The sequence below is a fragment of the Lepidochelys kempii genome, chromosome 2 (assembly GCF_965140265.1).
Source record: "Lepidochelys kempii isolate rLepKem1 chromosome 2, rLepKem1.hap2, whole genome shotgun sequence".
Lineage (NCBI taxonomy): Eukaryota > Metazoa > Chordata > Testudines > Cheloniidae > Lepidochelys > Lepidochelys kempii.
Genome location: NC_133257.1, coordinates 49,556,132 through 49,582,971, shown reverse-complemented (window position 1 = coordinate 49,582,971; position 26,840 = coordinate 49,556,132). Strand labels below are relative to the sequence as shown.

The 26,840-nt window shown below is 41.5% G+C and overlaps 1 protein-coding gene and 1 pseudogene across 1 annotated transcript; one reads left to right on the top strand and one right to left on the bottom strand.

Moving 5' to 3' along the window:
* The first annotated feature begins 1,860 nt into the window (after nt 1–1,860).
* LOC140906551 (uncharacterized) lies at nt 1,861–24,917 on the top strand. The gene is made up of 5 exons (XM_073330662.1): nt 1,861–4,592; nt 8,576–8,735; nt 10,311–10,413; nt 12,886–13,060; nt 14,485–24,917. The coding sequence occupies exon 5, from the start codon at nt 15,240–15,242 to the stop codon at nt 16,380–16,382; it is 1,143 nt and encodes a 380-aa protein (XP_073186763.1). The 5' UTR covers nt 1,861–4,592; nt 8,576–8,735; nt 10,311–10,413; nt 12,886–13,060; nt 14,485–15,239; the 3' UTR covers nt 16,383–24,917.
* The window catches only part of LOC140906555 (carbonic anhydrase 1-like), a 56,026-nt pseudogene continuing 37,173 nt past the window's right edge, over nt 7,988–26,840 (bottom strand).

Below are 26,840 nucleotides of genomic sequence, written 5' to 3'. Positions count from 1 at the left end.
CTGCTAATGAAGGTCATAGAACAATCTGACTGCATGCCAGTTAATCATGTAAAAAGAACAGGAGTACTTGTGGCACCTGAGAAACGAACGAATTTATTTGAGCATAAGCTTTCATGGGCTGCAGCCCACTTCATTGGATGCCACAAGTACTCCTGTTCTTTTTGCGGATACAGACTAACATGGCTGCTACTCTGAAACCAGTTAATCATGTGTTTTCTTACAGGACAAAATGTTGTTGATGAGTATAAACATCTACATCCCAAGAGGATTATTGATTTCCCCTTTTAGATATGTTTTCTGTATCAGGCAACTGATATTATTAGGTTTGTGGAAAGGGGGTTGTTATGGGGAGGCAGACATGCTTTTTGTTTTATGACTGGTGATAAAGGGCAGTTCTTATCTCCTAAGGTCTAAGTTGAAGGGTAACATTTTTGTAGTTAGGTGCTTATCCACAGGCTGTGCTCCTTCTTGTTGTTCTGAGCAGCAGGGTGAGCTCCTTGTTTCACTAGATTTAAGTTAAGAAGCTAAGGGCTGAAAAGTTTCAGAGTAGCGGCTGTGTTAGTCTGTATCTGCAAAAAGAACAGGAGTACTTGTGGCACCTTAGAGACTAACAAATTTATTAGAGCATAAGCTTTTGTGGGCTTCATCAGATGCATAGAATGGAACATATAGTAAGAAATATATATATATATATATGTGTGTGTGTGTGTGTGTATATATATATATACATACAGAGAAGGTGGAAGTTGCCATACAAACTGTGAGAGGCTAATTAGTTAAGATGAGCTATTATCAGCAGGGAAAAAAAACTTCAAAAACAGACTCCAAAGAGAAACTGCTGAGCTTGAATTAATATGCCAACTAGATACCATTAACTTGGGTTTGAATAAAGACTGGGAGTGGCTGGGTCATTACACAAATTGAATCTATTTCCCCATGTTAAGTATCTTCACACCTTCTTGTCAACTGTCTGAAATGGGTCATCTTGATTATCACTACAAAAGTTTTGTTTTCTCCTGCTGATAATAGCGCATCTTAATTAATTAGCCTCTCACAGTTTGTATGGCAACTTCCAACTTATCTGTATGTGTATATATATATATATATATATCTTACTATATGTTCCATTCTATGCATCTGATGAAGTGGGCTGTTGCTCACGAAAGCTTATGCTCAAATAAATTTGTTAGTCTCTAAGGTGCCACAAGTCCTCCTGTTCTTTTTTTAAGGGCTGAAAAGACTCTCCAGCCAGGAATGTGGAGCCCCTATTGGATGGAATAACAAAGTGCCTTGGCAGGGTTATTGCACTTCCAGGAATTGAGTTGGATTCAGTTAGGTGTGGAATCTTACCTCCTGCCAGACAAGCTCTAAAGCAGGGGTGGGCAAACTTTTTGGCCTGAGGGCCACATTGGGGTTGCGAAACTGTATGGAGGGCCGGGTAGGGAAGGCTGTGCCTCCCCAAACAGCCTGGCCCCGCCTCCTATCCTCCCCCTCCCACTTCCCGCCTCCTGACTGCCTCCCTCAGAACCCCTGACCCATCCAACCTCCTCCCCCCCCCGCTCCCTGTCCCCTGTCTACCCTGACCCTTATCCATACCCCCACCCCCTGATAGGCCCCCCCGGGACTCCCACGCCTATCCAACCCCCCCTGTTCCCCGTCCTCTGACTGCCCCCCCCAAACCTCTGCCCCATCCAACCGCCCCCTACTCCCTGTCCCCTGACTGCCCCCTGGGACCCCCTGCCCCTTATCCAACCCCTCCCTCCGGCCCCCCGCTCCCTTACCATGCCTCTCAGAGAAGCAGGACTGGCAGCCACGCCACAGAGCGCTGGCGGCACAGTGAGCTGAGGCTGCGGGGGAGGGGGGACAGTGGGGGGGGGGCTAGCCTCCCTGGCCAGGAGCTCAAGGGCCAGGCAGGATGGTCGCGTGGGCCGGATGTGGTCCGCGGGCCGTAGTTTGCTCACCTCTGCTCTAAAGTCTTAGAAGCAGTATTGAAGTAGTGCTTAGAACCCCAATCATAGACCTGGATCTCACTGTACCAGCTGTTAGGATATAGATATTCAGGCCTGTCTGTGAAGGCCTATACGCTAAGAATTTAGGTGTATTCTTATCACTTGGCTAGTTCTAGAGGTATAAAAGAAAGAATCAAAATCACTATCTGCCGGTGTAAGGTCCTTCTCTTACTGTGACAGTCTGAGGCCCTGTTCTTAGGCAGCCATAAGTTGGGAGCCATAAGCTGGGAAGCAAACGGTCACATCTCACATCCTCACATGCCAAACTAGTCACATTGAAATCAGGTGCTATTGGGCTGTTAGGAATACAATCCTGTCCTGATAATGCCTATTGCCTCCAGAGAAAGGGAAGTGCCTAGCAAATGTAAAAGGAAACCTAGTTTGATAGCATCCTGTCTGGCAAGAACTCGCTTATCAATAGCTGGGATGTGAAATCCTCATTTCTGTAAAAAGAAAAGGAGGACTTGTGGCACCTTAGAGACTAACACATTTATTTGAGCATAAGCTTTCGTGAGCTACAGTTCACCTCATTTCTGTGTTTGTTCTATCACTGTAGTCCCCATTTCACTATTGTTTGTCTGCATAATCTCTGTCTGGTTCTGTGATTGTTCCTGTCTGCTGTATAATTAATTTTGCTGGGTGTAAACTAATTAAGGTGGTGGGATATAATTGGTTAAATAATCATGTTACAATATGTTAGGATTGGTTAGTTAAACTTCAGTAAAATGATTGGTTAAGGTATAGCTAAGCAGAATTCATTTTACTATATAGTCTGCAGTCAATCAGGAAGTGGGTGGGTGGGTGGAGGGAATGGGGGTGGGGAAATTGGAATCATGTTTTGCTAAAAGGGGAAATGGGAACAGGGAATGGGGCTGGGGAAACTGGAATCATGTTTGGCTAAGGGCAGGAATGGGAACAGGGACACAGGTGTAAGGCTCTGTGGTGTCAGAGCTGGGAAGGGGGACACTAAGGAAGGAAACTGGAATCATGCTTGCTGGAAGTTCACCCCAATAAACATCGAATTGTTTGCACCTTTGGACTTTGGATATTGTTGCTCTCTGTTCATGTGAGAAGGACCAAGGAAGTAAGTGGGTGAGGGAATAAGCCCCCTAACACCAGCCTTTGGTATCTGGGTGCCCAGTGGTTAAGATACACACTTGCTAACCAAAAGAGAACAGATGGACCAAGGAATGTGGACAGTTTACTGACTTCATCATTTTGCCCAATATATACTCCTGGAGGAATTCTCCATTATTGCGCATGTGCAGAATTTGTGTCCCCCACAGATTTCTTTGCTTCCCTGCAAAAAATGACTTTCTGATGGGGAAGCAACAAAAGCAGCCAGGTACCCCTTCCCAGTAGTGCAGGAGCATCGTTTTGGGCACCCAGAGCAGCCGACGGAGAGGTAAATCACTGTGGGGTGGGGGAGCAGGGCTGGGGACACCCTGGCTGGTGTCTCCTACCCTGTGCCAGGGTCAGCTGCTAGTCCTGGCTTGGCTGGGCTGGGGGAGGGAGGACATAACTTCCTCTTCTCCTGCAAGGAGTGGCTGGGGCTGCGTCAGATTCACCCCGAGAAATCTCCCCCAGCTGTAGGAAACTCCGCACCCCCAGGCCCCCACTTTCTTCCACCATCGCTCCTTAGCCATGGGAAGAGGGGGTCACTGTACGGGGAGCTGTTCCCACATCTGCCCAACCCCTGTGCATCCAGAACTCCCCTGCATACAGATGCCCCTGCCAAGCCCCACATCCCAACATCCGGACCCAGCACCCAGACCACCCCTTGCTAAGCCCCCCACACTCGAGCCCCCACCACAATAGCCCCATTCCTCCTGCACCTGGACTACCCTGATGAGATGCTGCACCCAGACCTCCACACCTCTGAGCCTAACCAGCTGCACCCAGACCCCCACCCCACCAAACTCCATCCTCCCTCACCCAGGGTCCCCTGCTGAGCCCCAACCATCTTCACCTGGACCCCCTGACGAGTCCCATTGCCCTTCACCCAGAACCCCTCAATGAGCCCCTGTGCATCCAAATGCCCGCTGCACCCAGACCCTGCACTGAGACGCCCGCTTGTCCCACACAGAACCCTCTTATCCCACACCTGGATCCCACCCACACTAAGCCCCTCCACACTTGGATCCTGCCAGACCGAGCCTGCCTGCCCATACCTGGTGTGCCTGGTGCAGAGGTGCTAGGGTTGCCAACCCTCCTGGTTTCACCAGGATTCTCCCGGAATCGGGCTCTATCTCCCAGAGGCTGTTGCAGCCAATCTGGGAGATTTCAAAACACTAAAAGTCTGGCAGCACAGCAGGGCTAAGGCAGGCTCCCTGCCTGCCCTGGCCCCATATAGCTCCCAGAAGCAGCCCGCATGTCCCTGCAGCTCTTGGGGGGAGGGTAGTAGGAGGGTCTCCATGCACTGCCCTCCCCCAGAGCATCGACTCCGCAGCTCCCATTGGCTGGGAATGAGAGCTGTGGGGCTGTGCCTGTGGGCAGGGGCAGTGCACGGAGACCCCTTTGGCCCCTGCTACGTAGGAGCTGCTGTCAGAGGGATGTGCTGGTTGCTTTCAGGAGCCACCTGAGGTAAGCACCGCCTGGCCAGAGCTCGCACCCCTCCACCACTCCCACACCCCAACCCCTGCTGCAGCCCCAAACCATCACCTTGCACCTAAACTCCTTCCCAGAGCCCACACCCCACACCCCCTCCCACATCCCAACCCCTTGCCCCAGCCCAGAGTCTGCAGCCCGCAAGCAAGCTCCCTGCCAGAGCCCATACCCCAAACTCCCTCCCAGAGTCCACATCCCACCCCTACCCCAGCCTGCTGAAAGTGAGTGAAGGTGGGGGAGAGTGAGCAATGGAGGGAGGGAGGATGGAGTGAGTGGGGGACGTGGCCTCTGAAAAGGGATAGGGCAGGGCTGTGGCGTTAGGGGCAGGGAGCAGGGCAAGAGTGTTTGGGTTTGTGTGATTAAACAGTTGGCAACCTTAAGAGAGGCAGGGCCCCAGAGTGTTTCCGGGGCAGGGCCAGCCCTTGTTCTGTGTCAGGGTCAGGTGCAGCCTCACTGCTGAGTCCATGTCCTGGTGCTGGGAGAGGGCTGCAGGGTGATCTCCCACCTCTGTGCAGCCAGTGGCCTGTGCTCCCCATTGCCATGCTGGAGCCTCCACATATATTTATTGACAAATAAAATGTGCAGAATTTTAAAATATTGTGCACAGAATTTTTATTTTTTGCACAGAATTTTTAATTTTTTGGTACCGAAATTCCCTTAGGAATGGATCTAGCAGTTGTATTTAAAGTAATACTGCATTGGAATATGTTTTGAGAAAGTGGTTGAAGAAGACAAGACTATGAAACACATTCCTGTTAGCAGTTACAACTGTTTTTTATTGGTTTTGCTGTGTAATGAAACAAAGGAATACAAATGTTAAAGTAGTAGCTATACATACATTGATTTCTGCTTTAAATATTCTAAAAGATAATGGCTGATATTATGCGAGTCTTTAGCCAATTGTTTGTTATGGCTTAGCAAAACCTATTCAGTACAGTCCTGTTCCATATATGGTCCAAGGTGGATGGTACACAATTACCAATCAAAAGAAATGAGATTCTTGATAGGGGAGGGTTCAAAAATTAACCTATCCATGATTAAATTGAATTCTCTAGCTATTATTAGCACCCAGCAAGGTTTTCTTTATTACATATTTGTCTAGATTGGCCATTTATGAATATTACGGCAAGCAAGATTCACAGCTGGTGTAAGTTGACAAAACTCCACTGAATTTAATGAAGCTATGCCTATTCACACCAGCTGGATATCTGGCATCTGTTCTTAAGCATAACCCTGATCCTTCTACAGTCCCATCCTGTCCTGTTTGGGTCATATGTTGCTACCTTTACTATCGCGCAGCAGTATCTTACTGCAATAGTTTTACTGACTCCACTGGGGCTGTTTGCAGGGTAAAGTACTTGAGTAAAAGTAGCAAAATCTGGCCTTTATGATGAATTTAGTCTCAACTAGCCTGAGAAGCATGTGACTTAAATCTACACTTAAACTTAGATATTTACAGTGTGAAGGAGAGGTCTTTATCTCACTGACTGCCTTTTTGTTTCAATATTGTCATAATAAGACAAGTAAAAGTAAAGGAAATAAACAAGTGACATATTTTCCCTTGAAAATAGCAATATTTAGCACTTTTACGGTACTGTTGTTACAAAAAACTTTAATAATATCAATTAATAAAATAAAGCACCTACCAGGCAAAAAGGACAAATATATTAATTTTTATTGTGCAAACAATTTACAACAGCTAAAATTAGCATTAACAGAAGTGATGCCTTTGCAAAAATTAACACATATATTTACTATAGTTAAATGAAATCTTTGATTAGTTAGCTAAGCATGAACACTGACTGACTTATTTTATTATATTATTCAAAGCATTTCTTTTGCTATTTATCACCACAATATCTAGGTTATTTAATACATTTAGTAAAAATGTGATTATTCCAAAAATATTTTAAAATACTTAAGGTAAAAGCCACACATTAAAATGCATTTGCTTCACAATGCACAAGAAACATAGATTCATTTCAGTAAATACATTACAATCAATGGCAATAGCATCTGTCAGGATATGAGCATTGTATCTTAAACAGAGATTCACTTTTTAAAATAATTTTTGTGAATTCTTATATGGCCTTTTGTTTAGATATAGAGGTTTTGAGAAAATATTTTCACTTCTGACTAATTCTTAATTACCTGGAATTAGGTTCTCACTTTTCTGCCCTTCAATGGCTGGGGAAGCCGGTGATTGGTCAATATGAGGCTGTGGAATTGGGCCAGCTAAATGAGGGGGAAAGGGACACAGTTAGTTTCCAACTTAAATACCATATATTAAAAAGGAGAAGCAATATTTCTTAGGCTGGTTCTATAGTTAATATTTTTTGTGCATGCGCTTAATCCAAAATCTCATAATTAAAAATACCCTCAACAAATGGAAATAAAGAGTCCACTGCTATCAGTGGAATTGTGACACCATTAAATTGGAGTAACACAGTGATGGGTCAGGAGCTATACTTTTAGATGACTGTTCGAATGATCTGACCACTTTTTGCATTTTATCACCTTTGTCACTGGCAAGTACAAAAATCTATCAAATATTCAGTGATGACATTGATGCATTTGTGTAATAAATCAGTTTGATACAGAAAACAACTTTCTGTGAGTTCCCCTATCCCCCTTCCCCAATGTGGCAAGCATCCTTTAAAGTTTTAGTTTTAAAATGTTGGTAATTATTAGTTAAAACACAGAAGAGTGCTTTTAAGATCAACTTCCTTATTTAATTCAGATTTGGTTTACAAAACTGCTTTTTAGCCAAAATTGTTTGTACCAAGCTTCTATCAAGTGTACATTCTAATGGCCTAGATGTCAAGATCCCTTACCATTTATTAAGGGATTATTAATAAATGATGTCACAGTGCTTTTTATCTCAAAAGATCCAAAAGCTCTTTACAAAATCATATGCAAAACTTACACAGAAAGGACTTCATTCATACCAACATGTAGCCACCTCTAGAATGATAGATGGCAACAGTTTAATGGCATAAAATTATTAAAAAATGTAAGACATAGTGAAAAATACCTTACAAGGTTTTTTCATGTCTTATATGTTGAAAATGAGAAAAATAAACATAAAATAAATAAATCATAGTGCACAATAAAATTATATTGTTCTCCAGTTTCTCTGTGACGAACAGTCTTGTTTTCTTTGTGGTACTGTACCTGCTCTGAACTGATAGTAATGGGCTCCTTATAGATAATCCAGGTGATGCTCTCAAAAAGGGGAGGATGAGTCAGAGAACCATGATAGGTCCAGTAATCCAAGGATCCAGGAAGTAAGGTTGATGGGTCAAAATTGGTAAATGGAGCTTTTTTTACCCTGGGGAAAATGTGTTTCATTTAATGAGAATGATAGTGAGAGTATGCATCAGTCAGATATTGTTTATATAAAAGATGAGAATAAGTGTGGAAATTTTTTGCACCAGAATGAAGTACGGTTCATTTTAAAATACAGGTGTTTTCCTATGGGCTCAAACCTGCACGGCGCTGAACACTGTGATCCTGATCCAGCACTTAAGCACATACTTAACATTAAGCAGGAATATTCCTGTTGAATTTAACAGGACCAATCGTATGCTTAAGTGCTTTGCTTGGGACCTGACTGCTGAATTCCTCCCAGGATCAAATCCATAGCCCTTCGTAAATACTGTGTGGGAAATGTAGCCTGTATCTTAAATACAGAGTATTGAAATTCATAGCCTGTTTTACTTGAACATTTGGACAGGATGTATATATGTGATAGGCTGTAGAGATGAGGCAAAACTAAGACCAGTCAGTAGTTGGATATATGGTGATAAGTGCTAAAGATAAACTGTACATGGATGGATAGATACTTAAAATAACTTAAATTAATGGGAATTGAGAGCTCTTATCATTTTACAGGAGGCCCTGGCAGCTTAAGTGCTGAGAGTTAAGATTGTAAATTATTCTTTTGCACTTTTATAAAGGTCATAAAGTATACATCTACTCCTAGACTCAGAAAGGCAATTTAAGCAGGACGTTCAATATTGCCGCTACATGAGCAGCTTGAACCCTGGATTTCTATAACAAGTATACAGATGGAACTGCTATGCAATGCAATCTCATCACATTTCAAACTGGCATAAGGTAAGGAGCACAACTGAGAATTTCCAGAGTGAACTCACTAGATTCTAAATTAATACCCTACTCTAAAGTATTGTGACCGTGCTGTGATGTTTATCTTAGTCTTTATGGAACGTAATGCCTTCACAATTTCCTGCACATGTTCATTAGGGGGACCAACCTGCAAATATAAGCATAGTGAGAAAATTGTTGAATCATAAACATAAAAAATTAATTTATATTAACACTGAACCTTCTACTCCAAGATCTGAATATGGTTTAGAAATATAAATTAGTTTAGCCTCACAACCCCACTATAAATTAGCTAAGATTTAGAGCTAAGCAAATCATTCATAAAATCAGATTGACACCTATATTTGTGTGGGGTAAGTAATACTTTACCCCCCAAGTCGTGCCACTGAAATGAGTGGAGCTACTTGGTAGAATAAGCTATTACTCAACGTGAGTAACGGTGTTAGAATCTAGACTGTCATTAATAATTTATCTGACAAGCATAACCTCTTGTTATTGTGATTTCCTCAAATTTATTCTTTCTTTGAAAGTATTCAATAAAATGTTTTTCTAATTTATTTTTTGTGAACTGTTCTTTATGGGGTATTCAGTATTTAAACTGTGTTAATTGGTTGTGAGTGGCCAGATAAATCACACGGTATTGCTTCTTCACTTCAGGCATGGATGCCTATGCATATGAGTTTCATGTTTGTTTTCCAGTAATACCAGCAAGTGACTTTGAAAGTTACTTTCCATGAAAGTTCATGTCAGTAAAAGTTGATCACACAAGTCTGTGTGGGAAGGAAACACAAAACGGCGAGAATTTGACCAAAGTAAATCCTGTTAGCTCTACTAACTCTCCTTTTATTGTTGTATTGAAGTGTGCGGCTTCAAATGTAACTGAACTAATTCATGCTGTTAATCTAAAAAAATAACTGAGCCAAAGTTGTATTCAGCTTATATGGGAGGAGGCATCAGAAAACCAAGGTTCTGTTCCCAACTGTACCACAGACATTTTAGATCACCTTGAAAAAAATCTCTTAATTATGCCCTGCCTCAGTTTCCTTGACTGTGAAACGGGATATAATCCTACTGTCCTGTAGTAGGTGACTTCTGGGAACTATTTCCTATTTCCCTATCACCTATTTCCCCTTGTTTTTTCCTACCCCTCCCCTCCTCAGACGTTCTTATTAAACCCTGGATTTGTGCTGGAAATGGCCCACCTTGATTATCATACACATTATAAGGAGAGTGGTCACTTTAGATAAGCTATTACCAGCAGGAGAGTGGGTTTGTGTGTGTGGAGGGGGGTGGGGGTGAGAAAACCTGGATTTGTGCTGGAAATGGCCCAACTTGATTATCATACACATTGTAAGGAGAGTGATCACTTTAGATAAGCTATTACCAGCAGGAGAGTGGGGTGGGAGGAGGTATTTTTTCATGCTTTGTGTGTATATAAAAAGATCTTCTACACTTTCCACAGTATGCATCCGATGAAGTGAGCTGTAGCTCACGAAAGCTTAAGCTCAAATAAATTGGTTAGTCGCTAAGGTGCCACAAGTACTCCTTTTCTTTTTGCGAATACAGACTAATACAGCTGTTACTCTGAAACCTGTCAATACAACGTCTTCCCATGCTCTGGAAGAGAACATTTTGGAAAACAACAACAACATAGACTGCAATAATTTAGGTGTGTCTTGTGTAACTTTACAATAAAAACTATTTATAACTAAAGTAAAATAATAGTAATTAATTGGGAGTAGGCCAAACATTCCAACATATAAAATCAGAGACAATCCATTCAAAGATTCAGCAATATAAAATTGTTGTGGATTCTACAGAGGTAGCATGATAAAAATGAGTTTAATAATGACTTGACCATTTCACTGTTTGGGGTTGAAAAGGTAATCAGACTACTGAAATTGAAGACAAGTCAACAGAGATGTGTGTCTCTAAATACAGATAATGTTGTGTTGTCTAGTCTCCTTTACTGAATGGATTCTGTGGATAATAAATAGAACAGTTTTTAAAAGGGGAAGCAAAAGAGGTAAAAAGGGGATTTCACTATGTTGTGTAACTGACCTTCAGAAAAACAGCAATGACTGACAAACCATCAGGCTTATCTGAAGCCTCAGCAAAAATTGAATATTTCTCTGAATTCCAGTGAACCAGGTGAAGCTAAAAAGTAATCGACAGAGAAACAGTTATGAAAGCCAACAACATTAGAGACAAACCAAAGCTACATTCTTAGGGCTTGATTCTGCAATTGGCAGTGTGCACATGAACTTCTGTTCCATCACGGAGTGCCACTGACTTCACTGTGCTGTTTATTCATGCGTTTTTAACTGCAGGGTTGCGACCTTATATTGTAGGCTGCAGAGCTACAGGCTTTTCCTGTAAAATATAGGGGAATATAAATATCGATAAACCCCAAATAGAAAGGGTAGTTTTCTAACCCAGTCTCTAGCTGCCTTCTGAGAATGCCATTATTACTATTTTTCTTTAAACTTTATTCTTGGAAATACTACTTTCTGGGATGAAACCCTTAGTCATACAGGAGGTTCTTACTCAGAGGAGTATCCTATTTATTGCAATAGAGATAGTGGTGTGATTAACAGAGACAGGCCCTAAGCCTGTGATGTGAGCAGGCATATCTAGAGGACCATACATACTAGAAGTAGATATTTCAGTGGTTTTTCCTTTACATATCAGCTGTAAAGGGGCATGGTACTTTTTGTTCAGCACTAATGTTTTTGCCTATTATACCTTATTATTGAGCATTACACCTTAAAACACATGATGACAATATATTTAGAAATCTGGAAATCATATGCTGAAAGTCTTAATTCACCTGAAATTATTTTAGAAATTATTAATATTTAGAAACATTTAGAAGTTCCTCAAGTTAGCAACTATGTAACTATAGCAATCGAAACTAGTTTTATTGGTATAGCAGTTTCCATCAATAGATCAAGTGGTACAGCATATTAAAATGGCAATGGAAGATCACTAAAAGCAGGGGCACATTGCAGAAATTATCATGCAACGCACACAATTTTTAAAGAAGGTGGTTTAAAGAAGTAAAAACGGGAAAGATTTTCCCAGCTATGTTTTTTAAGCTAAATTGCAGTCTTTTTTCAACTGCAACAGCTTAATGTTTTAAAACTATTTTAAAGGGCTGATGCAAAGTGATCTGTAATACAAATTTTATTTCAGTGTTGTTCAAACGCAGTCCAAGTTCACTATCTAATTATAGCAGGAAGCAGTTCTAAAGGGAGGCCCCTTTCATATCTTGGCTGCATAAATTAGATAGCTCTAGCACCATCAACAGCGGAAAATTTCCTAATAGGAAGAGCCTGTTGGTTGTGACAGGCACTGCCTACAATACAGACAGATACGCCAGTCCATCTCATTAAATTCATATGCAATAATGTTCTAAAATATAAAGATTAGCCAAAGATAACATTGACTAAATTGTTCTTGATATGTTGATAGTGAAAAGCAAACAAAAGCAGTCAGTTCAGGAGTGGCTTTCATTTCTTGAAAAGTGGGTCTCAGTTAACAACCTTTCCTTCCTTCCTTTCCTTCCATTATTTTCTTCCAGCTTTGCCCGCTCATGGTTATTCTCCTTAAGAAGCAACAGAAAGCTACATTTCAGCAACAAGCATTAGGCTTGATACTACAAGGTGCTGAGCACCTTCAACTTCCACTGTCTTCAGTGGTGGGTAGGGGTGATCAGGCCCTCTGCAAAGCAGCCAGAGTCTGATTCTGTAAAGGGTTACACGTGTGAGTAGTTAGCTCCGTTAATGCCAGTACGACTACTCACAAGAGTGTACACACATGTGTTTTGAAGCATTGGGCCCTCTTTTGGTGCTTAAATATGGATTTAGGTGGAGTAAATTCAGGCAACCAAGTTTGAAAATGTTGGCTTCAAGTCCTAACTTTCTCCTGCAAAATCCCCTTTGCACATGCAGAGCAGGTTGTTGCTTGTGCAAACAGATGTAACTAACCAAGCAGTAAACACAGATACAGATGTTATGTGAAAATTTATATGTGCATATCCATTTTTGAGGGTGACATTTATGACTCAAGCTTTGAAAATGGGACCTTTACTTTTGTTTCATTGACTCTACCTCTGCGGCATATTTTGCTCCATCCACAGTGTGCTCAGAGCCATGGTCCTCAGTCTGGCCCCAGTGAAAGTGAAACTGATGCAGCCTGTAGTTTCCAGTCAGAGGTCCACTGGTCACCACTGCACAGAAATGAAATAACTTGTTGAAATCAAGTTCCGAGTCCAGCACAGGCATCATAACATCCCAAAACTTCCCTACCTACAGGTAGACAATTAGAATATTAGATCTATTATTAGTCTATTTTAACATGTAATTTTCATTTGTAAATTAAAAAAATAAGATTGTGCATGGATTAATACAAGCCCTTAGAAATAAAAATCTTGATATGTGCATCTTATGGCTTAGTTACAGTAAATCAGCATGCCTGTCAAATTCAGCCCTAAAATTTATGTCAACTCAACATGAACAGAGACTATTCATTACTTAAATGAGGAAACAAAAGACAGGGAAACATATAGTAGCAGCAGTTTATTGGATACGGGATTAGGATTCCAAGAGTGTCAGATGGAAACTACCTTTTAGAACACTGAGTTCATTCCGTTCCTAGGGCAGGAGAGAATCCACCACTAGAGGACACAATATTAGATCTTAAAATTGCTTTTCTGCTCAAGAAGAAAAATCAATAATATGTACAAGATATTCCGAGTCTAGTATATTAGTTTTTCTCATAATATTTTACAGCTAAGCTTAGATGTTCTTGTTAGTGATGTTGTAGGTCACCATCAATGATACATATATTTCTAACGTTGAGTTCAGTGTATTCAGTCCTCCTGGCAGATAGGGTCTGCATTTGCTTAACCATCACACTAAGAATTACTTGTCTGAAGATTCATGCAGAAGATGGTAGTAGTCTTTGCACATCAGAACAAGTAAACAGTGCCTCAGCCTCCCTTTTTAAAGCAAAGCTAAATCCATAACTCATATCTGAGTAGAGAATTGTTGCTAGGAAATCCACCAGAAAACAGTCATGATTGTGCATATTTTACTACCTGGAAATGTCCAGTAAATATGGCAAATTTTAAATTTTAAACAATGGAACACGTGCCAACAAATCCTAATTTTAAAATGACATATTTCAGATCTTACATGGAGTGTAAAGTTATATCACCACATGGTATAGCATGCTAAATCAGTGAGCACATTTGAATTGGTATTTATGCTGCTGAAAGTCCATTTGCCTTTGTTTCTAGTCAAAGGGGTCAGAAAAAAAAAGATTAAAATCAAACAAAAAAACTCTGCTCACTAACCTGATCGGTTATCCTTGTCCTCAAAGTTCACATGGAAGGAGTGTCCAACGTTGACAATCTCTTTGCAGGTGCTCAAATTCCAGGTGATCTTGAGATGCACCAGAGATGGATCTTTTTCTTGGTTTTAATGTCAATAGGGGACTGATGGTTTCCATTGGCAATAGGGTATAATTTTGTGCCACTGGTCAGGTCCTAGACAGATATAAATTTATGTTTCATTTAATTCTTAATTACTACTTTATTTTTATATGTTAATACTGAACTGTGGTGTTTTCTTCTTGTATAGCTGTAAAAATAATAGATTAGATCACTTTAAAATAGCAAGAAATATATCATTCTTATGGTTTGATCACTGATTTATGTCTCCTTTTATCAAAAAAGAAAAGAAAGATCCCATCTTGGTCAGTTAAACTAAGGAAAGTTGCTATTAAGGAAAGTTATGGTTACTATTGTTGCCTTGATAAGTCCAGTTCAGACTTGCCATGTTCATGCCGAGACTCATCAAGCCCTCGGATCGCTACCCCTTCCTGCTTCTCCACGTGGGCACCAATGATACTGCCAAGAATGACCTTGAGCGGATCACTGCAGACTACGTGGCTCTGGGAAGAAGGATAAAGGAGTTTGAGGCGCAAGTGGCCTTCTCGTTCATCCTCCCCTTGGAAGGAAAAGGCCTGGGTAGAGACCGTTGAATCGTGGAAGTCAACGTATAGCCGGTGGTGTCGGAGAGAAGGCTTTGGATTCTTTGACCATGGGATGGTGTTCCAAGAAGGAGTGCTAGGCAGAGACGGGCTCCACCTAACGAAGAGAGGGAAGAGCATCCTTGCAAGCAGGCTGGCTAACCTAGTGAGGAGGGCTTTAAACTAGGTTCACCGGGGGAAGGAGACCAAAGACCTGAGGTAAGTGTGGAAGTGGGATACCGGGAGGAAGCACGAGCAGGAGCGCGTGAGAGGGGAGGGCTCCTGCCTCATACTGAGAAAGAGGGGCGATCAGCGGGTTATCTCAAGTGCCTATACACAAATGCATGAAGCCTGGGAAACAAGCAGGGAGAACTGGAAGTCCTGGCACAGTCAAGGAATTTTGATGTGATTGGAATAACAGAGACTTGGTGGGATAACTCACATGACTGGAGTACTGTCATGGATGGATATAAGCTGTTCAGGAAGGACAGGCAGAGCAGAAAAGGTGGGGGAGTTGCACTGTATGTAAGAGATCAGTATGACTGCTCAGAGCTCAAGTATGAAACTGCAGAAAAACCTGAGAGTCTCTGGATTAAGTTTAGAAGTGTGAGCAACAAGGGTGATGTCGTGGTGGGAGTCTACTATAGACCACCGGACCAGGGGGAGGAGGTAGACGAGGCTTTCTTCTGGCAACTCACAGAAGTTACTAGATCGCACGCCCTTGTTCTCATGGGAGACTTCAATCACCCTGATATCTGCTGGGAGAGCAATACAGCAGTGCACAGACAATCCAGGAAGTTTTTGGAAAATGTAGGGGACAACTTCCTGGTGCAAGTGCTGGAGGAACCAACTAGGGGCAGAACTCTTCTTGACCTGCTGCTCACAAACCAGGAAGAATTAGTAGGGGAAGCTAAAGTGGATGGGATCCTGGGAGGCAGTGACCATGAGATGGTCGAGTTCAGGATCCTGACACAAGGAAGAAAGGAAAGCAGCAGAATATGGACCCTGGACTTCAGAAAAGCAGACTTTGACTCCCTCAGGGAACTGATGGGCAAGATCCCCTGGGAGAATAACATGAGGGGGGAAGGAGTCCAGGAGAGCTGGCTGTATTTTAAAGAATCCTTATTGAGGTTACAGAGACAAACCATCCAGATGTGCAGAAAGAATAGTAAATATGGCAGGCGACCAGCTTGGCTTAACAATGAAATCCTTGCTGATCTTAAATACAAAAAAGAAGCTTACAAGAAGTTGAAGATCGGACAAATGACCAGGGAAGAGTATAAAAATATTGCTTGGGCATGCAGGAGTGATATCAGGAAGGCCAAATCACACCTGGAGTTGCAGCTAGCAAGAGATGTTAAGAGTAACAAGAAGGGTTTCTTCAGGTATGTTAGCAACAAGAAGAAAGTCAAGGGAAGTGTGGGCCCCTTACTGAATGAGGGAGGCAACCTAGTGACAGAGGATGTGGAAAAAGCTAATGTACTCAATGCTTTTTTTGCCTGTCTTCACGAACAAGGTCCCAGACTACTGCACTGGGCAGCACAGCATGGGGAGGAGGTGACCAGCCCTCTGTGGAGAAAGAAGTGGTTTGGGACTGTTTAGAAAAGCTGGACAAGCACAAGTCCATGGGGCCGGATGCGTTGCATCCGAGAGTGCTAAAGGAGTTGGCGGACGTGATTGCAGAGCAATTGGCCATTATCTTTGAAAACTCATGGCATTTGGGGGAAGTCCCAGATGACTGGAAAAAGGCTATTGTAGTGCCCATCTTTAAATAAGAGAAGAAGGAGGATCCTGGGAACTACAGGCCAGTCAGCCTCACCTCAGTCCCCGGAAAAATCATGGAGCAGGTCCTCAAGGAATCAATCCTGAAGCACTTACATGAGAGGAAAGTGATCAGGAACAGTCAGCATGGATTCACCAAGGGAAGGTCATGCCTGACTAATCTAATTGCCTTCTATGATGAGATAACTGGTTCTGTGGATGAAGGGAAAGCAGGGGACGTGTTGTTCCTTGACTTTAGCAAAGCTTTTGACACGGTCTCCCACAGTATTCTTGTCAGCAAGTTAAAGAAGTATGGGCTGGATGAATGGACTATAAGGTGGATAGAAAGCTGGCTAGATTGTCGGGCTCAACGGGTAGTGATCAATGGCTCCATGTCTAGTTGGCAGCCGGTATCAAGTGGAGTGCCCCAAGGGTCGGTCCTGGGGCCAGTGTTGTTCAATATCTTCATAAATGATCTGGAGGATGGTGTGGATTGCACCCTCAGCAAGTTTGTGGATGACACTAAACTGAGAGGAGAGGTAGATACGCTGGAGGGTAGGGATAGGATACAGAGGGACCTAGACAAATTGGAGGATTGGGCCAAAAGAAATCTGATGAGGTTCAACAAGGACAAGTGCAGAGTCCTGCACTTAGGACGGAAGAATCCCATGCACTGCTACAGACTAGGGACCGAATGGCTTGGCAGCACTTCTGCAGAAAAGGACCTAGGCTGACAGTGGACGAGAAGCTGGATATGAGTCAACAGTGTGCCCTTGTTGCCAAGAAGGCCAATGGCATTTTGGAATGTATAAGTAGGGACATTGCCAGCAGATCGAGGGACGTGATCGTTCCCCTCTATTCGACACTGGTGAGGCCTCATCTGGAGAACTGTGTCCAGTTTTGGGCCCCACACTACAAGAAGGATGTGGAAAAATTGGAAAGAGTCCAGCGGAGGGCAACAAAAATGATTAGGGGACTGGAACACATGACTTATGAGGAGAGGCTGAGGGAACTGGGGATGTTTAGTCTACGGAAGAGAAGAATGAGGGGGGATTTGATAGCTGCTTTCAACTACCTGAAAGGGGGTTCCAAAGAGGATGGCTCTAGACTGTTCTCAGTGGTAGCAGATGACAGAACAAGGAGTAATGGTCTCAAGTTGGAGTGGGGGAGATTTAGGTTGGATATTAGGAAAAACTTTTTCATTAGGAGGGTGGTGAAACACTGGAATGCGTTACTTATGGAGGTGGTGGAATCTCCTTCCTTAGAAGTTTTTAAGGTCAGGCTTGACAAAGCCCTGGCTGGGATGATTTAATTGGGGATCAGTCCTGCTTTGAGCAGGGGGTTGGACTAGATGACCTCCTGAGGTCCCTTCCAACCCTGATATTCTATGATTCTATGATTCTGTGATTCTAATTGCAGGATCTTGTCTTCAAAAAGAAATTGGTGATGTCTGTAGTAGCTAATTCTGGGATGAGGTCAGCACTTTGCTTCACCACAGAATTTCTGCCTTACGCTAGGGAGTTTATATACGTCATCAAGTAAGGGATTTGGTAATACTTTATAATCAGATTTTAGGGAGTCACCTGATCTCATGACATGAGAAACGGTTAAAAAAAGAGAGGGGGGGGGTGAGAAGGTTGGAAGAAAAAAAAAGAAGTTTGCAGTCGATTTACCCTAACCATTTTGATTCAGTGAACATGTTTTGTACTGTAAGAATCAGATAAGATTTTAAAAGCCAGACCCTTTTATTTGTAGAAATGTTGGCAAAAGGTGTCTGCCACATTAAGCCTCCCCAGCCAAACTTTGCCTTTGAATTCAGTGGGAGCAGTGAGGTGCTCTTCACTTTTGAAAATCCAGGCCACTTATTTAGGTGCCTTACTAGTAACAACTTCAGGCATTCATTTTTAAAATGTTGGCCTTGGTACTTTTGGGTGATGTAAAATAAATACTACAAGCAGTTCTAATATTTTGATGTGTTAATTGTAAGGTTAAATACTGGCTTAATATTATTCACAACAATATTCTTCTTAGTAATAATTCAGGTCCAGACCATCCCTGAGGGATCCAAATGTGGCAGGGATGGTGCCAGGCTCCAGCAGATCTGGGGGGATCTGCTAGTTTTGGGGATAGGGTCTGTAGTGTTTTCCAGGGAGGGAAGATCCTCACCGAGATATCCTTCCCTAATCCCACTTTTGCATGGATTTTCTGAAAGAAAATCTGTGCCATAACAACCAAGATATTTCTCTGAAGCTTTCATCTAATCATTATGGTCCCAATTCAGCATCATATCCCTATTCAGGACAGCACTTAAGCAAACGTAGGCCTGAATCAGGATGGATTTTAAGTGCTTTCCTGAATAGGGGCCTACAGTGTCAACCCACAATTTATCAAGTGGTTTCAGATCCAATAAGAGTGACACTCTTTTTTCAATAATAAAATATTTGGGCCTGGCCCTGCTTTCCTTACTCAGGCTAAATCAGTTGGATTTTGCTTGAATAAAATTTGCAGAATCTGGCTCTTAAATCCTAGCAGTAGAATTTCATGTATAAGAACTTGAATTTCATAATACCACAATATCATTAAATAGTTGTGCAGTTTTTTTTGCCAGCTTTTATTAAGCATAGAAAATCAAGGTAACTATTTCTACGTAAAATAAGGGTTAACATAACATATTTAAGCATTGCCCTGTCATCCTGAGTTGCAAAAATATGAACCTGTTTACATTTTTCTGTTACTGCTGCAAACCGTTCTTGGTAGTAAACTGCTGATATCAGAATCATGCAGATGTTCACAGCTGAGGTCAGGCACATAAGATACTGCTGTGTTGTTTTCATTTCATAGCCTGCAGAATTTGTCACATTGATTCCAAGATTGACTATGTTGTATATTCTAATATGTGAAAATCAATATAATTCCCTGAGAATAATGGAAGGAATGAAAAAATTCTTCACTTGCACTGTAGCCATAGCGTATGATCTTGAAAACTGTATACCACAGTCAGTCAGTCAGATTCAGGGTCCATTGACTTCCATTTCACACTCAAACTCTTCCTCTGTCGCATGTCACCTGCATGGCAATGAGAATTAGGTATATGGAGAGATCTATAGAATCATAGAAGATTAGGGTTGGAAGAAATCTCAGGAGGTCATCTATTCCAACCCGCTGCTCAAAGTAGGACCAACTCCAACTAAATCATCCCAGGGCTTTGTCAAGCTAGGCCTTAAAATCCTCTAAGGATGGAGATTCCGCCACCTCCCTAGACAGGGCCGTCCATAGGGGGGTGCAGGGCCCGCGGTGGAAGTGACAGATTCGTATCTTCCAGACCATATGTGCTGGCCAATTGCACCAGCCCGCGAGGCCCCCCAAACCATGGGGCCCAGAGCAGTCTCCCTGATTCGCCCTAGCCAAAGGATGGCTCTGTCTCTAAGTAACCCATTCCAGTGCTTCACCACCCTCTTAGTGAAATAGTTTTTCCTAATATTCAACCTAGACCTCCCCCACTGCAACTTGAGACCGTTGCTCCTTGTTCTGTTATCTGCCACCACTGAGAACAGCATAGCTCCATCCTCTTTGTAATCCCCCATTAGGTAGTTGAAGGCTGCTATCAAATCACCCTTCAGTCTTCTCTTCTGCAGACTAAATAAGCCCAGTTCCCTCAGCCTCGCCTCATAAGTCATGTGTCCAAGCCCCCCTGATAATTTTTGTTGCCCTCCGCTGGACTCTCTCCAGTTTGTCCACATCCTTTGTATAGTGGGGGGCCCAAAACTGGATGCAATACTCCAGGTGTGGCCTCACCAGTGCCAAATAGAGGGGAATAATCACTTCCCTCTATCTGCTGGTAATGCTCCTCCTGTGGTGACCAGATGTCCCAATTTTATAGGGACAGTCCTGATATTTGGGACTTTTTCTTATATATGCACCTATTACCCCCCACCCCCGTCCCGATTTTCAGATTTGCTATCTGGTCACCCTAGCTTCTACTAATGCAGCCCAATATGCCGTTAGCCTACTTGGCAACAAGGGCACACTGCTGGCTCATATCCAGCTTCTCGTCCACTGTAATCCCCAGATCCTTTTCTGCTGAACTGCTGCTTAGCCAGTCAGTCCCCAACCTGTAGCAGTGCATATAGCAAAGCCACTGTACCAAAGGCTGAAAACAAGAACCTCACTAATAACCTGGTAAGCCATTGAAAAAGCAGACAACCAATTGTATCGTATTCTCTGATCTATCAGTTTCTATGGATGTATCAATGAAATAGGTCCTCTGCTCCAAGCAGACATCAGGACAATAAGATATTAAGAAATGAAATAATTAAGAACAGAAGAGATTTGGGTGAAATTATTTGTAATTCCTTAATAGATAAAGAAACAAAATTATTAGGAATAAGAGCAAATAGAAACATAAATCTTACCCTGATTGACAGATACAGGGGAAATACAACCTGGAAAAGCATGTTAAGGTATCTTTTACTATATCAGATAATTAACGACAATTTTCTGGCTATGAAAAATATTCTTTCTGTGCGAGGTGAGCATGGCAGAGACTCAGTAAAAAGATCTCCTTAGTGGAGCAGCCGATTTTCAGAGGTATGATCTTTCCATGTCTCATCTGCCAACCTTTGAAGTAATCCTAGAACACCCATTTAATGCCATGGGCCATTCATGACTGACAGGACAACTGGTTTGTCTGTTGAAATCCAAAACAACTGGTTCATATTCCCCCAATTGGTTGACACCCTTTTACACCCTCTCAGTGAACTTCAAAACTTAACTCTAACTCTAGCAGTGTTGTCAACCCTTGCGATTTTATCAGGAGTCTTGTGATATTTGGCATTCATATTAACCTCCCCTTTGTCCTCCCCCAGTTGCTGGGAATCTCAGCTTTTTTTTTTTTTTAAGTAAGTTTCTAGCCCTTATAACTAGAGAAAAAACCTTTGAAATTTGAAGCAAGTACACACTTAAGTCTCAGAAACCAGAAAGCAAACAACCTCCCTCCCCTCATTTATTATTTTAAAAGAAACTCATGATTTTTAAGCCAACCTCATGATTTTGGGGGATCTCATTAATGATTTTTTAACTCTTGAGGTTGGCGATACTGACCTGCAGCCAAAATGTCGACAAACTGTATTTGATTTAAATCAAAGCCATGGTAATTGTGGAGATGTTGTTAAAGAATTGTTTAAAGACAGGGACTGGTAACAAATTGTTGCTTTTAATTTTATCAAGTTTTCCTGTTTGTTTATTTGTTGGTGATTTTTCCTTATTAGGTAGCCAAAGTACACATAAGAATGCCTGATAACAAACAATAGAGAATACTTTCTGATAGGTTATTCGCACCACCATGTTCCCTTAGGAAAATCTATGGCAAAGGGTCTACAAAAAATAACGACAAATGAAGCTTTTTTGCAGACAGATGCACTACCTTGGAACACAGATAACTAACAACTAGAGTAAGTGTAGCTCTGCCACAAGCCATGTGTATGTGATGCACCAGGAACAGTGCAGGGAAAAAACTGCCTGAAAGGCACATTTCCCTCCCTGCTTCCACCTTGCTCTGGGCAGAGGGTAGTAATTTTCTCCTGGCCTTTCTCCAAGAATTTAATGATGACACCATCCCAAAACAGCCTGTGTTAGCCCATATGTCAGGGAGGGAGAACCAAAGTTCTACTCTTTCCCTTGTGCTTTTCACCCACCTGCTCCAGGGAGAGAAAGTAGCAGAAACAGTTTCTGCTTACCCGTGCACATGTGGACCCATGGTCCATTTAGCTTACACAGGAGTACAAGGGGAGTTCTTATTCTCTGAGAAGCCCTGAGTAGGTACACAGTCTAACTCACAATCTAAGCCAAAGACTATTTATAATAATGATGACAGTGATGTGAGTAATGAGATTTGAATTAAAGGGACAGTGCCACATACTTTACCCCAAATTAAAAAGGTTTTACAAAAGTTAATATTGATTGAAATAATAATTTTGTAAAAATTACATAATTTAAATAATATACCTTTAAACATATATTTTTTTAAAGAAGCTGTTTTGTGTTTTCACATGTTATCCTGCAGTGTTCGCTGTCCAAATGTTGCAGTATTGTACTATTACATGAAAATCAGAAAAAGAAATTGAGAAGAAACTGGTTACAAATAAATGGAGAACTACAAAGAGTACAAGCAGCATAAATAGTGAAAAGTGCATTCAATTTTGTAACTTCTTTCAAAGTATAGAATCTATGGTAACTTCAATGAGGACTGGGTCAGATCTGCAGGATTTTGTCTATTGTTTTTATAACCTGATAATAATGATAATTTATGGAGCAACTGAAAGCCACTTACAATTCCACTAGGAAAAATAGCCAGCAGTAGGACAAGAAGAAAAATAATAGAAAAAATAGCATTTGTGAAAATGGTTCTCTCTCTTAATGCAGACAAGTCATCAGGTGTTTAAAGGCAATCTTTGAAAAAGGTATGGGGCACAAAAAGCTAAGAACCACTATTCCTAGGGAGCTTTCTAGAACACAAGCTTAGATTCCCTCCACACAAATTAATACCTCAACATTTGGGCCTATTTCTACTGTCCAGGGAACCTGTTAGCACCTTTCCAGCAAACTATGATTTAAGAAATATGACATCTTGGCAAAAAAACCATTGATAGCAGCAGAAGCAGACCCATGCTACCCAGACCAGTGTGGACAAGGTCTTAATGGCTAAGACCTTGCCATGATGGACTTAAACATTTACATATGTGCTTTTCTGAATTGGGGCCCATATGAATAACCTCCACCTTTGTTCATTGACATTTCATGGGCATGGACTAAGGTACATGAAAGTACTGGATCTAAAACCCAAGTTAATTCTGGAAGGACTGAAGTTAGATGTGTCTCGTTCTCACACCTCTAATACCTGCTTCAGCATCAGTGAACCACAACTCCTTTGAAAGCAAGAGGAGAAATTTCACCAGACACACAAGTTAGGCTAAGAACAGAAAGATGATCCTCAGACAGAAGCAAGATTTTCAGGCCCAACTTGAAGATACTGATTACATCATTTCCCTTATCTCTGACTCTGTAGCACTCAGCACTAAGAATTTTATTTTGAGAACAGCTTCTAAGAAAAGAATCTCTCACTTTTCTCCTTTGCTCTTCCCATTTGTCATTAATTCAGTTCCTTTTATTGTGTGTCATATTACAGACCTGGTCCATAGTTTGGAAGTTTTGTCTAAAATTTTACTATTCTTTTCCTTGTCATCAAGAAAAATATTAATTCTAGGTAAGAATTATATTGGGATCCCAAAAGTATCTAGATTTCAGTTCACCAATATCCCATAGTTGCTTATTTCCTGTACTTCTTATTTGTATTTGTTTTCTGTAACCAGGCATAAAAGTTGACAAATTCAGATATATGATTCAAAGCCATAGGCACCATCTGTGGAGCTTTGGAGTTGTTGCAGGATAGCTAGCAGATTTTGCAAGATTTTAATTAAAGCATACATGCACAGATTGTGAGGATGGTTGCATTTTCTAAGGCTACTCTCTGAACAACTGTCCATGGTGGAGTCAATAAATAGAATAAAACCGCAAATGGTCCAGAATTTATGTCTTTGCTTTTTAAGAGTAATGAGTGGTATTGAGGACTATAGATGTAACCAAAACAGGGAATCCAAGAAGTAAATATATTAGATTTCACAGAACAAAGGGAAATCTCAAATATTTACAAAATAGGGCTAATTTTGAATTAAGAGGGACTTTGTAGGCTGTAATCAGCTGATGCTTCCTACAAAGCACAATCATATTGTTACTTTATTCCATTCCTCAGTCCAACACCAGAGTGAGCTCTTATGTCATGTAATTTATATTAGTACAAATAAGGATATAAAACTTAAAACCAAACAGTGTGCTCTGGTGTTATTTTAGATTGGCATTTTTGTTGGTTGACTGAAACAAAGAATCTTCTTTTAACAATGCCTTGATTTATGCGGGATTGTTTACCTCTGCACTTGGAATAGAATAATGACTTGGCACGGAAATGTTTGTTTTCTGCTTATATTATTTTTATATACATGTTTGCAGATGATACTTTTTTATTAAATGTTTCAACCTGTATGGTGAGTTACTAAAAACAGCTTAATCTGAAAGTACAGTGATTGCTTAAGAAGACAGTTCTCTGACTCTTTTATTTAAAAAAGAGATTTATCAGCCCTCTCAGAGATGGTCTCTTTCTGTTTCATTATTATTTACTATTTATTATTTATCATAATTATTATTTTCTATTTGATGGCGGCTGGCTGTGTAGTTGGCGCTGCACAGATAACTGGAGAGACATCATCCCTGTCCCCAAGGAGCTTCCAATCTAAACAGACAAACAACTGACATTGTGAACAAAGGGTAGGTTGGATTCATTACATAAAGGTCCAGCAGGCTTGTGGTGTGGCAACTGACAGGCATTTCTTTGAATGGTGGATTAACCCTGAGAGGCCTCACAGAAGAAGTACTGATATTCATAATGAGGTATTACAGAAGATCAGATAGATGCCTGCCAAACAAGGATAGGGAGCTTGTTCCAGCTGTCAAGGACAGCATGAAAGAATTCACCAATATGAAAGTGGGAGAAGAATAGAGAGGGAGCAATTAGCTATGAGCAGGGATCCTAGAAATCCTTTTGCAATGGAAAAACATGGAATTTACGTTTTTACAGAGAATCTTTAGTTTTTACATTTTGTGAAAAAATAAAAACACATATTAGCTATTAATTAAATTTTACAGGTTTCAGAGTAACAGCCGTGTTAGTCTGTATTCGCAAAAAGAAAAGGAGTACTTGTGGCACCTTAGAGACTAACCAATTTATTAGAGCATAAGCTTTCGTGAGCTACAGCTCACTTCCTCAGATGCATATCGTGGAAACTGCAGCAGGCTTTATATATACACAGAGAATATGAAACAATACCTACTCCCACCCCACTGTCCTGCTGGTAATAGCTTATCTAAAGTGATCATCAGGTGGGCCATTTCCAGCACAAATCCAGGTTTTCTCACCCTCCACCCCCCCACACAAATTCACTCTCCTGCTGGTGATAGCCCATCCAAAGTGACAACTCTTTACACAATGTGCATGACAATCAAGTTGGGCTATTTCCTGCACAAATCCAGGTTTTCTCACATCCCCCCCACCCCCATACACACACAAACTCACTCTCCTGCTGGTAATAGCTCATCCAAACTGACCACTCTTCAAGTTTAAATCCAAGTTAAACCAGAACATCTGGGGGGGGGGGGGGTAGGAAAAAACAAGAGGAAACAGGCTACCTTGCATAATGACTTAGCCACTCCCAGTCTCTATTTAAGCCTAAATTAATAGTATCCAATTTGCAAATGAATTCCAATTCAGCAGTTTCTCGCTGGAGTCTGGATTTGAAGTTTTTTTGTTTTAAGATAGCGACCTTCATGTCTGTGATTGCGTGACCAGAGAGATTGAAGTGTTCTCCGACTGGTTTATGAATGTTATAATTCTTGACATCTGATTTGTGTCCCTTTATTCTTTTACGTAGAGACTGTCCAGTTTGACCAATGTATATGGCAGAGGGGCATTGCTGGCACATGATGGCATATATCACATTGGTGGATGTGCAGGTGAACGAGCCTCTGATAGTGTGTCTGATGTTATTAGGCCCTGTGATGGTGTCCCCTGAATAGATATGTGGGCACAATTGGCAACGGGCTTTGTTGCAAGGATAAGTTCCTGGGTTAGTGGTTCTGTTGTGTGGTATGTGGTTGTTGGTGAGTATTTGCTTCAGGTTGCGGGGCTGTCTGTAGGCAAGGACTGGCCTGTCTCCCAAGATTTGTGAGAGTGTTGGGTCATCCTTTAGGATAGGTTGTAGATCCTTGTCACTTATTCAATGTGCGCAACTGCCCCTTCTCATGGTTAATTTTTGAATGCATTTTAAATTTACATAGCTAAACATACTCCTATAAACTGCTTCTGGCGTATAAAGGTTACTAACTGGTGTATAGGGATTCGTGTTTTAATGCATCTTAAGTTTCACTTCAGCCTCCACTTGTGAGCGATTAAAGTTATGAAAAGATGCCGACAACTTTAAAAATCACCCCTAAAGACTGTGTCACTGATTTTGCCAAGGACAAATTTCACATTGATGGTAATGTGCTGTTCTGTACCATATGCAGCAAGGCTGTCGATTACTTTTGAAGATAGACAGTTGTAGAATACATGAAAAGTGCTAAACACTGGTAGACTTTGAACTTGCTTAAAAATTGTAAATTTATCAATAAAACATTGTGTTCAACTGATTACTA

Bases quoted from the DNA above. Each gene is read 5' to 3' on its own strand.
- LOC140906551 (XM_073330662.1), top strand. From the start codon at position 15,240: ATGGATGGATATAAGCTGTTCAGGAAGGACAGGCAGAGCAGAAAAGGT.